The following is a 12,407-nucleotide window of genomic DNA, read 5'->3' on the forward strand; positions in this document are numbered from 1 at the left end:
TGAATAACGGAACGGTTTCATCAAAATTTAAATTTAAAAGTTAGAATTTTAAATTAATTAAAATTTGTTATGTATATTCAATACAACATCTATTTATTAGATTTAACAGTGAAATGGTAAATTTCCATTCGAGATTTACAGTTTGGAGCTCTCTGCCTCGGACACATCAGCCTCCTCCGCATCCTCTGTAATTACAATAATATAAAAAATTAGTAAGAAGTCCCTAACCATGGAAAACAAATTTTAAACCGCCTTCGTTCACCTACGCTTTCCGCCGGGCAGTCGCCTTTGGCGTTCCTGTTCCACGGCCGCAAAGTATTCCGAAGCGGCTTGTTCGCAGGCTCCTTCGAATGGAGCCATATTGACCTTTCCGTTGATCATCATTGTGTCCGCCTGATCCTGACCATGGTTGGCCTTAACCTTTAGCTTGCTTTCCCGGGACTTGGCCTCCAGGATCTTCTCGCGACGATTCTCTCGCTCAAACATCTATAAAAGGTATATATCGTTAAAATGTTCATATATTGGTTTGAATTTTGATCTTACAGCGGTGAGAAGTGGTTTGTCGTTCTTGGCTGACATCACCATGTTGTCGGAGACCTCAATAAGGAAAGTGGCTCCTAACTGGCTGCCACAGCTCACGAACTTGCCGTTCTCGTTGGTTCGGACACAATATAATGGTTCATCGCACACCTTAACTGTGAGAACCGGCTCATTCTGTTGCTGCAGAAGATCCCATGTATCTAAAACCCCATCCATTCGGGTAATGAAGAACTGCGAAACCCTGGGAGTAATATTAAGTCATTACATGTTAATATAATTTAAATATATCCTTTTCATGTGATTACTGACTTGGTATAGCTCCAAGCGCCATCGGTCAACATAGAGCTGCTGCTCTTGGTCCAGATGATGGAGCTTTCCCTGCAATCCTCCGACCAGATTCGGGCACACCAATCGCCCACTGTTAGGAAGTTTTTAACAAAGGCCGGATTCCTGGTGATGGCATACACCGGCCCCAGATGGCACATCATCTGTTAGAAGGGAACAATTTCTAGAAATTATAATCGTTTAAGGATAAAGACTATACCCGTATCTGAATTTTTTCCGTGGGAGTCTTGCCCTTGCGATTGCAGGAGAAGAGCATGCCCATCTCGGTGCCCGCCATGAATCTGGTGGGTATGGTGGTCTCATACTCTAACACTGATATCCCATAAGATCGAGACAGATCCTGATCGTCACTCTTCACCGGATCCATGAGAAGCCGGTCAAGGGGTTCGGTTAGCTTTCGAGTGTCCCACCACAACACCTGACCATCGGAGCCGCCGGAGAAGAACTCGGTGCCGCTCTTCGAGTTGTTCCAAAGCACCGAGTTAACAGGATCTCGATGACACACCTCCCGTTCGCTGATCATGACTGGATGTTTTCCATGTCGTGTGTCCCATGCTGCCACCTGACCATTGTACATGCCACTGACGAGACTAGTTGGATCCTTCTGATTGTACTCTAGGCAAACGCAAGGCACTTTTGGTTCCAATGTGAGAAAGGGCTCGTTAGGATTCTCCACTTCCCAAATGTAAGAATTGCATTTCTGGTTGGTCTTGTCGCCCTGAAAACGCATGTCGCAGTGGCTTACGGCCATCTTGATGCCGCCATCCGGGGACCAAGACAGATGCTTTACTGGCACCTTGATGGGATTGGGGTCTCGGTAAACATTGACCGTACGCGACTTACACGGTTCGGGCAGAGGAGCTGGGTCGAGGTTCTCAAAATAGTTCTCATAGATATTGACGGCATTGTTCTGATGAATGTAGTGCTCCATGGGCTTGGTAAGGTTCATCACTTGTGTGATGTAATTCTCGTCCTTCTCGATTTTCCGTTTGTATCGGACCGTCTGCTCTGGATCGTGCATATTAATGTCCTTTGGCCATCCGCCTTCATTGTGTGTAATGCCCGTACTCTTGTACGTTGCCCTTTCCGTATTGGCCACACTCAGTGAGGTTTGTCCAGCGTATTGCGTCACCCGGTCCACGGGGTTCTGCAGTATGTAGTTCTTAACCAGCTCCGGATTCGAGTTCTCGCTGAACACCACATCATCTTTGTCTTCGAAGTTAACGCGGGCACCAAAGGTGCGTCGCTCTTTCTTGAAAATAAATTCCATTTTTAACAGGAAATATGAGAGAACTATGACTACTCCTTGGTATCGCAGTCAATATTATGAAGTAAATTTAGATTTATTTCGCCCTTGGCAACTGGATGTTTGGTCAATATCTACTATTATTCGTAATCAAAGGGCTTCTGGTTCAATAGATACCTCATATGGGGCCCAAATTTTAAATTTGTTTACAAATTCATCAATAAATATAGTCCCAAACTCATATTCCCAATTAAACAATCCAAATGATCCACAAATATTTGCAAGTTTATTTTAAACATAAAATGAGAGATTTATTTCGCGTAGAAATGTTTGCAAACAAATGATTGAGAATGCTAAAACTGTCGTACTTACAATAGTAATAGTTATAGTAAAATTAATGTGATCGAACTGGTATTTTACAGGGAAATCGTGAGGCTTGGATCGGGGTTTCAACTATAGGGTATCTATACACATTAACATTATCTATATATCTGTTCTGTTTCATCAAGCACGGAACTTCCTGGCCAATAAAGAGTGTTTTTTGTTTGGTTTTTGGAAAATACTTGGCTTCCGATTTGTCTTAGGGTTAGGTTGTCTGTTGTCTGAGTCGGCATTCCATAAATTTACTCTTATACTGGCGACGATATCTAATATTTGTATATAGCATTGCTTAGCGGCAAATCGCTTGAAGATTTGTTATCGTTAGGTAGGTGTATTCGTTTCTAGCTTTGCTTCCTGCAACATCACATTATTTCCGCCACGCCACGTCTTCTAATCGGAACTACAAATGGAATCGGATCGCACTGGGGACGGGGTAACTAGAATGGGTTTGATTTGATTTTCTTTGATTGGAACTTATAATAAGATTTAGCACCAAAAGCAGCTGATATACGTAAAAGAAACTACACTTAACACCTACAATAGATCGCTCAAAAGTCATGCATAAAAGTGTATTCCTCGTTTGTTTTAAAATGAACAAATCGGTAATTAATATATATATATATATGTATATATACTGGTACTTTAAAAATAGTTTCTCGATACACGTTTTGCAATAATCAGTTTGACAAAAAATAATCGCTTATTCTCGTTTTTGTGGCAGTTCGTTTTGCGTGTCCTAAATAAGTCTATATAACCACTCCGACCTCAAAGATTAGCGACCCAATATTGGACCCTGGCAACTGACACGCGTTTATCCTACACAACTAATAGTAATCTTCGGTCCTGCACAGACTGTGATTTAACCGCAGATGTGATGATACAACAAGTTGGCAAAGAACTGAACTGAAGCCACGCTGAACTAGAATCTGAACCTTAATCTGGACAAACTGCAAACCAATCGAAACGAGCCTGGCGATTTACATACACACTTATATTGGTATGTAGTTATAGATTAGGGATTTCTTTATCACTTTGCTTTTTCTGATCCACTCCTCAACTATCCATTCCTCTTCTCTCCAAGGGTAAAACTTTAACACACGCATAAAGACTTTCATTGGCAGGCAAACAACCTTTCCACTGGGTCACCGTCCACTCCTCCGTAAAAATACTTTCGATCTATCTCTATCTCTCTCCCTTGGTCCGATCAGCCGGCTTACAACGAGAAGTACTTAAGAAACTGGGCTGGTGGCACTGGTTGGGCCAGGGCCAACTGTCCACCGGCTTCCTCTAGCCGCTGTTTGTAGTCCGGACTCTGGTCTACGATGCACGGGTGCCCATCCGATGGCCAGAAGAGACAACAGCAGGAGCGGCACAGGGCTAGCACCTCGGCGAACTGATAGTCGTCGTTTACGCCATAGGTACGACGCAGTTGGTGATAAATCTGCTTCCAGTCCTTGATATCCCCCATCTGTTTGAACTTTTCCAGGTCTAGAATGGTGTGAATCTGACGCTGGTTAAAGTGGAAGCGAGTCAATTCGCGCCAGATTCGTTGCTCGGAGACCAGGTTGGCCATGGTCTCCCAAGCCTCGGCGGCTGACTCCAGGTCACGATGGTCGGCAATGCACAGGATGATCTCCCGCACACACTCCTCCGGCAGCTCGTGCAGTTTTGGCTTGGCCTCCGGATCAGGCTAAAATAAGATTTCCATGATGATTGTGAACGGAGTAAGTCTTTTCTTTGCACTTACCTCTCGGATTTCAATCTGGCTGGCGACGCGCTGGATGCGCTTGATGGTGGCCATGTGCTCCTTCCACAGGTAGGTGCTGCCCAGTGGCTTGCCCCAGCACTTCTGGTTCTCCTGGCTGACGATGTGCTCCAGCTTCAGAGCGAGACCGCGCAGCACATTCGGATGCTGCTGGCTGTCATTTACTGGTAAAAAGTAAGTATCTTATTAAGTACTGTAAATTATATTGATTAGATAGGTCATCACTTACCATGCGAGGCTACCTCCTCCACCATTTGAAGGAGCTGCCGCTGAGCACTTCCCGGCAAACTGGCAATGCCCTTGTTGGACACGAGCAGAAGGAAGGCGCAAATATAGTGGAACCTTTTACGGTCGCGCACCGATCGTCTGAAATCCAGGCGCTTCACAGCCTCGCTTAGACCATTAAACCCAGCTATCTCTCGGGTACACCGAATTGTGATGTGGTAATGTGGTGGCATAACCGCGTCCTCCTCCGAACTGTCGCCGTCCTGGTAGCTGCTACTGCCCTCCGAATGGTGTCTGCAAGGGAGATTTTAAAATGTAATACTTATTAACCATTATTTTTAAAGTGAATTTAAATATTTTTAAAAACCATTTCCTTTAGATGAAATATTAAATTTAAAAGCTAAAACATTTACATTATCTTTAAAAACTTCCCGGAGTGTAAGGCCAGATAATCCATTGTCAATGCAACATTTCGGAAGTGATTCGGTGCAACTGTGTGGCGCTCCCCTCAACTTGGGGGATTAACCTGTTTGTCCAGTTGTTGTGTGTTATGCCAACTCTTGGACTGCAATTGCAACTAACATTTGGTTTTGGGGGGGCTTACAAGTGTTAAACGTTTGCTAGCCACTTTTCAAGAGGCGGAAGCTGGCCAATTTCCCGCCATCTGATCTACGGGCCCTGTCCGGTTATTAAATTAAGCAATTTGAAGAGGAAACCCAGCCGAGTGTCAAGTTTTTAGCCATGTTTAAATGCAATTACAAGCGTTGGGTCGCGTAATTCGTGTAATTGTACACATTTGCAATTCAATTTTGAACAAATTTCGGTGTCACCCGCTGGCTGAGAAGAAATGAAAGCGTTTAGCAGATGGTTATCGTGTACATAAGCTTTATGTATCTGGCATATCCGAAAAGTTTATTAAATTCACGGTTGAACCTCTCTATATAGTTAAGAACGTTCCTATTTTACTTTAGATACTTTTATGTGCCAATCTTCTAGACAGATTCAACATAAAATTACATTAGGCTAAAGTAAAACCGATTAACGACCTTGAACATCGACATTTTGCAGCTTTTGAAAGTTGTTGAAAAACCCCGAGCTAAGAAAATGTAATTACGAGGCAATTATAAGGGAAAACTTCAATTAGACAAAGTGCAGTCCCAAGAGACGAGAACAGTTTGACCCAGTTTAGGCAGGGGGAAATCAAAAACAATTTTACGGCATCCAAGGACAGGACGTGTCCTCGTCAAATCCACAACCACAAATGGTCAAGGCGCATCGATTTGGTTGGCGGGCTCTTGCCCTGTGCATTTGGGTGTCCTTCTCGAAATTTAATTTTGCCCACGAAACTAGGTCCGTAATCAGTGGGCTAATCCACTCACATTCCCAACAGAAGCTGTATAAAAAAAGAAGCTCCAAGGAGAGGAACAATCAAAGACAGGACGAAAGTGGGACGTGGAACTGGAAAATTGAAAAAGAAAACGCACAAAAGCTTCTGGCCCCCAGCTGAGCGAGTCGAGAGTCGAGTGTTGAGTGTCGTGAGCCGAGGACAGAGGACTGAGAACTGAGAACCATTGCTGTTGGGTTGGTCTGGTCCAAAGTAGGTCAATGCTTTTATTGGCCAACATTTCGTATACGTAATGAGGGAATGCTCATGTGCCTCGTACACCCATGTGTTGCTGCTATGTGATCTGTTATTGTTATGGTTTTCTTTTCTAGTTTTGGCATTGTATTTTCGCATTTTACTTGAGTGACACAACCGGATGCAATGTTTGTGTTAAAACGATTTAAAACCAATTTAAATGACTATTTTGGGAAGTTGTTTATCGTCAAAAATGTCTAAGGGGCATTAAACTATAATTATTTTGCTTTAAATTTAAGATCTAATCAAATATTAACACTTAATAACATTGGTGGTCTTTGCCACCGTTAGCGTAGACATGTGTTTATTACCCTTCAGAAAGATAACACCACAAAAACTAAATGGCTTCGCAATACTCACAATAGATAAAAGAAACAAAGAAATCAGACCATCCCAGCCAACACTTTATTATTGCAATTTTCAACGCCAATTATTGTGTTTTGATTACATTTTTTGCCTTACGTTTTCTGGCTCGAAAATCGTGATGTTGTCGCTGGCTGTGTTTTTAGATAAATGTGCAATTATCCGCGGATCTGTATATAAATAGCTGACGAACAATGAAATTGTTGTGCTTGCTCTTTGGGTTCGAGCGGCTCTTGCGCTCCCTGGATCCCTCCTACTCCGGATCTCCGGACCAGATGCAAAACTCCGGCCCTGCCCACAGCCATCGTGCAGTAAAGCCAACAGACCAAATCCGCGGCCGACGACCACGTGATTCATATAAATCACTCAACGACGTCACCATCAAGCGTTCGTTTACCTTTCTCCAAGCGAATTAAACAAATGATTCGGAGTGAGCGGGGCCCTTTTTGACTGGCAGGCGCAGCGGGAAAAACTACGAGATGCAGCGGAAAATCGCTTTTCTATTTTTACGCTTGCGACCTTTTTCGACATAAATAATTGGGAAATGGAGTTGAGGAGCAGTAAAGAAGCCACAAAGTGCTTCGAATTCTTCTAATTTTAGTGCCAGAAATTGGAGGAAAGCACATATGAGCTGTCCGCTCTCATTGGGCATGGAAATAATCATCGGTTGCCAAAGATATAATTAGGCATGTGAACATGCGGCTTGGTTGCATTTTGTGGAAGAAAGGAAACAAACGTAATTAAAAAAATTAAGAGTTTTAAAAGTCTTTAGCTAAAAGCAGATCAATTAAACAGATCTTCATACAAATTTAATAATTAAAATAAAATAGGCAAAGCTTTGAGGGAAAGTTCTCTGTTTCTTCAAGCTAATTTAATATTTTCGAAATATTTAAGAAGTGAAAATATCCAAGAAAATGGTATACAAACTTTCGGCAAATACCCATTTCTCGTTGCAAATTTCGAATCCATTAATCATTTTTAAGCAACTCTGTACACACGAGTGAATTTTCTGTATGTGCAGTAATATGTAAAGCCATTTTCCGCGACCTCATGAATCTTGATGGAGTGGGGGGGAAAATAAAGAAAAGAGGAGCGAAAGACGGGAAGGAAAATCGATCAAAAAGCGAGCGGGCGATCGTTGGTCCGCAGATGTGCAGCCAAGAGTGCAGTGAAAGTGGGTCCAATTCCGACTCCAACTCCGACTCGGTCTTGGAGTCCAAGTCGTCGGCACGTCCGTGTGTGCACTTTGGATACGCTTTTCCATGCAATCTGGCATTTCTAATTATTATTTTTCAGGCATTATCTAATGGGTTCAGTGCCGGGCGACGACCATTTGAATTTTTAATTGACCAGAAAGAAAGTTGGGTAATGCTCGAAACGAAGAGTACTTAACACGGTTACGGAATCCACACGCAAGTTTTTGGCGATAAGTCTTTGTAAAACCGATTTATTAGGAAATTTATATTGTAATACAATATAACTCAATTTCAATCACGTAAGTCAGACAAATAAAAATGCTCTACTTCCCACTATTTTTTGGAACTCTAATTGAAATTTGAAAATTGGCGTCGCAATTGAAAAATGTCAAAATCGAAACCTTGGGATGCTGATTAGAAGTCATTTTGACCTCTCGAAAATCGTGCCTTATTTTCAGATAAGCCGTGGAGTTACATAAGACAGAGGCATCGTAAAAACTACTAAAATAACGCACATGCTGTGGTTGTCAGGGGAAAATAGAGAGAACTTGAATTGCACTTTTGACAAGTCATAAAGAAAACACCAAATCCATGGACGGGGCGGTTATTTTTGGCCTTTCGAGTAGTCGTAAATGGGAGAAATGCGGAAATAACGCCACTCGTGATCTAGTCGGGCAGGAATACACAGTTGAGGTCAACATAATAACACAGCTATTTTCGTATTGAGATTATTTTTAAACCCAAGATCTAATAAATATCACAAATCCTAAGTTTGTAGCTTCAGAAACTTTTTTTTTTAATTCCATTCCTTCCCTACGCAGCTGTATAAAACTATAAAGTCCCCAGAAACTTGAAAGTATTCCAAAATTAGAAATTCGACAAAGGTGGGCACCCAAATGCATATTAAGACCCGATGGAATAACTTTGAGTGGCGGCCAGACGGGGAAATATCAGCCTTGGAAACTTTCAAAAACCCCAAGGAATACATATGCATGGGCTGGCCGTGCATTTAATAACCGTAGGCGGGAAACTCGGTCAAGTTTAGGCCAAAGTATGGGATTGTGAGAGAGCTTGCAACGGCGCCAAAAGCTCAAGGTTCTGCACCGCCAACTGCCGCCCACTTTTGACCTCCCAACTCCCTTTTTTCCGCCCGACATCCCCTTCGAATCGATTTGGTATATGTCAGTCATGACCCAAGTATTTTCAATAAATACATGCATAATGGAAATCCATCATCATGTCAAATTAAAAATGAATAAAAGTTAAAAATTCAATGCATTGTAATAAGTAGATGAGGTTTCCTTATGCTGGTTTTCCCAAAAGTATAGTGTATACCCTTTATAGTTAAACTTATTCTGAGCAAACATAAAAACCACTAACTTTTTCGCAGTTCCCGTTTTCACTCTCAAAGTCTATTGTCTGAATGTTTGTAAAACTTTTTGTTCCACTTGCAATTTCCAATTGCATTCGAGCGAACAATAGCAATCAATCAAATGAGCAATCGATCAGATGTCCGAGATACAATCCAGCCAACCCATCTACCCATGGCAGCACTCTAGATACGGATATCAGTGTGGAACTTCTGCTGCTTTCACAGCAATTTGCAGTGACTCACCGCATCAAATGTGGCTTTTCAATTGAGGCAGACTAGGGTAATCACTAGCTCCACATGACATTCTAAATAAATCGAGATGGAATCATCGTGAATTGAGGAGCTTTAAATGCATCTCTTCAGGGGCATAAAACACAAACATAAGACTGAGTATATGTAGCGTCACAGATTTGACGACGTTTTACTGCCTGGGGCTTAAATTTGAGAAATCATTGATTTCGACCAACGAAGGGAAGTGGACTCCATTGTCTGAGCCACAACAATTATTCGCCAGTTTGCTTTGGCCAACTTCAATGGCACCACTAGGTATTGGGCCCAAACTTGAATCTATTAAACCGAATGATTTAAAGATTTTGGCACTGAAACGGTCAGACAATGCGGCGATATGATAGTCAATGTTATTTATAAGGTTTAACGATAAGAATGAAGCTTTAATATGACCTAATATGACAAATATATGGACTAGGACTTAAGATAAAGACATATTCGACTACTAGAAAAGTCATTACAATTGTGTCGAGGCCACAGTATGTCAAGGCACATCTTTATCTTTTTAGATAAGATTTTTGCAAGTAGGTTTTGTATATATTGTAAGGAAGTAAAGAACACTTTAATATATCAACACGGAAATCTGATTTGAATAATATTTGCTAACAGAAACGTGACTTGAAATAGGACTAATCAAATGCCACAACAATTTCAGTTTAATAAATGTCGATTAAAGGTATACGCATTTAATTACGTCTTGAATTTGATCAAATGTGATCAAATGTGTCTAATCTTATCGCAGTTCCTATAAAACAATGTAGTTTTTGATTATTATCAACTGTGTTTACTTTTTCAGATCGATGCAAAATATAAGCTTTTATATCATTCAATAACTTTGGATTTGAAAACTTTAATATAAAACCCTAATATCATTTATAATAGTTTAAAACAGGAATAGCAGCAACTTCAATTATTTAAATAATTTTGACATCAACAATCAAAGGCCTTTTGTGAAAAGTTGCGTGTTATGATGATTAGAAAATTCATAAACTTACCGCTTCCGCTTTCCGCCGCACTCGAGCACCTTGGAACGCTCCCAGCCGCCATCGGTTTTAATCCAAGTTTCCCCCGGAGACCGAAAATCTTTCGAAATGAATGCCATCTTTTACGGATCTGCTTTTGGGTTTGGTGTGCCTTTCTCTTGTTGCACTAATTTGTGAACGACCGCTTTACGGTTTTTGTTTTTCGCGTGAGATTGTAGATTTGTATTGTTTGTTTACTTTTTACTGTTTAAGCGGACGGCGGTTGACGAAACGCGTTTGATTTAGCTGCAAGAGGGAATTTCATAATTAATTGCAATTTCCACATGTTATGTACCAACAAAATTTATTCCTGATTGATATTGATATGAAATGCTGAATACAAAAATTCTAAGACAAAAACCAAAAATCAAAAAATATATATATAATGGTTGAAGGAATGAGTTCTAAACTATGAGATCAAAAACTTATTCATTAAATTAAACGGAAAATAGAAAACCTATAGGAAATTTAAGTTTTCCATTCGCCTAAATTGAATCTCTCATAAAAAGCGTAGAACAAAAACCAAAACAAAAACAAAACTTGCTCCGTATAAGGCAAAAACAAGTGGAGAGCAGAATGAGAGAGAGAGAACGCGAATGAGAGGCCTCTACGACCAGCTGTTGGGTTTTCATCGACGATGGCGAAGGGGAAAATGGGGGCCGCGGGGGTTACGGAGTGTTGTGCCCCCTCTCTTTCTGGGGCTCTGGTTCGTCCGTAGGTACACAGCTGATTTCTGCAATTACGCGTTTGTTTTGCCTTTGTTGTTATTGGCCGTAAAATTTTCAGAGCTGTTTCCCAAACACGCAACCGAATTTGTACTTTCATTTCCGCATTTTAAAGTCATCGTCGTGAATCTTTTTGTTACCACATGAAGCCTAGGTATCACTACAACTCACGGATCTACGTACGTAAGTAATCGAGTGAAATTGGAGCACGTTCTGGAATTGCGAAAAACGCAGTTTTCCGTCAAAGCTCTAATTACGCACTTTGCAACGCAATTACCGAGAAATTGCTGTGGCTGACTTGCAGGTAAGTAATGGCGCACTCTGCCTGGAAAAGCGCTTTTCGCTGCCGCACGTCACGTCGCACTCGAGCCACTAACGAAAGTGAACTGTCAATTTCGCAGGGCTCCAAATAGAGGAAAACTAAACTAAGCACTCGTTGTAACGGACGCAACCGCGCAGCTAGAGCTAGAGTGACCGTACATGGGGGCGCCAAAATAAGACATGCCCCCTAGCGGTGCCATCTAATATTTTATGTTTCACAGTGATGCCTGATCGATGAATTATGGTAATGTTTATCAAAATACAAACCGAATATTTAAATGGTCAAAAACTAACATAATCAGTTTTGAATTATGATTTTTATAAGTTTTTAGCTTAAACTTATTAAATATTATGTGCGTATTTAAAACAAAAAGTTATAAAAAAAAACTTTTTGACCATAATATATGACCTATTTATAGCTTTTATGTCTGTTTTTATGTATATTAAAAGTAATTTGTAATTCCGTTAGGAGTGCAATGGAAACCTTTTCCGTTTAAAATGTGTATCAGTGGAAACGGCTTATAAAAGTTCAGTAAAATGGTGTATTTTGTCACAACGAAACGGTCGCCACACTATTCGTGTGAGAGATTTGATTTCATAATTTCTCAGATCGGCAAGGAAAACACGAATAAAACCTCATTTAGCAGCGTTTATAATGTCGGCGTCGGAGCAGGGACCTAAGATCAAGTACGGGGAAAGCGCTCCGAAGCTGGACAAAGCTCAGTTGCAGTTCATGAAGCTTATTGAAGAGCAGAATCTAGACCGCGTGCAAAAGCTAAAGCGGATCCGCCGCAACAATCTCCTGACCGCCGGTGCATTGGGAGTCTCTGTTTTGGCAATCTACGGCTACTCCATCTTCTCGGTGCAGCAGGAGAAGTTCTTGGACGACTTCGAGGAGCCCAAAAAAGTGTCTTCTTAGCTTCAGTTCCCATTAGTTACTTCTAGTTCGTAAGCGTTTTCTTCATTTTCACACCGTTTT

General features: G+C 41.2%; 3 protein-coding genes across 6 annotated transcripts; 1 reads left to right on the top strand and 2 right to left on the bottom strand.

Moving 5' to 3' along the window:
* Positions 1-113: 113 nt before the first annotated feature.
* LOC108114065 (dynein intermediate chain 3, ciliary) lies at positions 114-2,155 on the bottom strand. 2 transcript variants are annotated; one of them, XM_017224820.1, is made up of 5 exons: positions 1,085-2,155; positions 850-1,028; positions 544-781; positions 263-486; positions 114-185 (listed from the first exon to the last, which is right to left on the bottom strand). In XM_017224820.1, exons 1-5 carry the CDS (start codon positions 2,153-2,155, stop codon positions 167-169), a joined length of 1,731 nt encoding a protein of 576 aa, XP_017080309.1. In that variant the 3' UTR covers positions 114-166. The 2 variants fall into 2 exon arrangements, with proteins under 2 accessions (XP_017080309.1, XP_017080308.1); XM_017224819.1 differs by having other exon boundaries at positions 136-185; positions 267-486.
* Positions 2,156-2,395: 240 nt separating this feature from the next.
* Positions 2,396-11,570, bottom strand: LOC108114542 (F-box only protein 25). 3 transcript variants are annotated; one of them, XM_017225586.1, is made up of 5 exons: positions 11,385-11,570; positions 10,356-10,628; positions 4,507-4,796; positions 4,260-4,441; positions 2,396-4,202 (listed from the first exon to the last, which is right to left on the bottom strand). In XM_017225586.1, exons 2-5 carry the CDS (start codon positions 10,460-10,462, stop codon positions 3,726-3,728), a joined length of 1,056 nt encoding a protein of 351 aa, XP_017081075.1. In that variant the 5' UTR covers positions 10,463-10,628; positions 11,385-11,570; the 3' UTR covers positions 2,396-3,725. The 3 variants fall into 3 exon arrangements, with proteins under 3 accessions (XP_017081075.1, XP_017081076.1, XP_017081074.1); XM_017225587.1 differs by having other exon boundaries at positions 11,369-11,570; XM_017225585.1 differs by having other exon boundaries at positions 11,291-11,570.
* A 427-nt stretch (positions 11,571-11,997) lies between these two features.
* On the top strand, positions 11,998-12,347 carry LOC108114545 (cytochrome c oxidase assembly factor 3, mitochondrial). Its single transcript, XM_017225590.2, has one exon. The coding sequence runs from the start codon at positions 12,084-12,086 to the stop codon at positions 12,345-12,347; it is 264 nt and encodes an 87-aa protein (XP_017081079.1). The 5' UTR covers positions 11,998-12,083.
* Positions 12,348-12,407: the final 60 nt, after the last annotated feature.

This window comes from Drosophila eugracilis, unplaced genomic scaffold (assembly GCF_018153835.1).
Source record: "Drosophila eugracilis isolate 14026-0451.02 unplaced genomic scaffold, ASM1815383v1 contig_2154, whole genome shotgun sequence".
Classification (NCBI taxonomy): Eukaryota; Metazoa; Arthropoda; class Insecta; order Diptera; family Drosophilidae; genus Drosophila; species Drosophila eugracilis.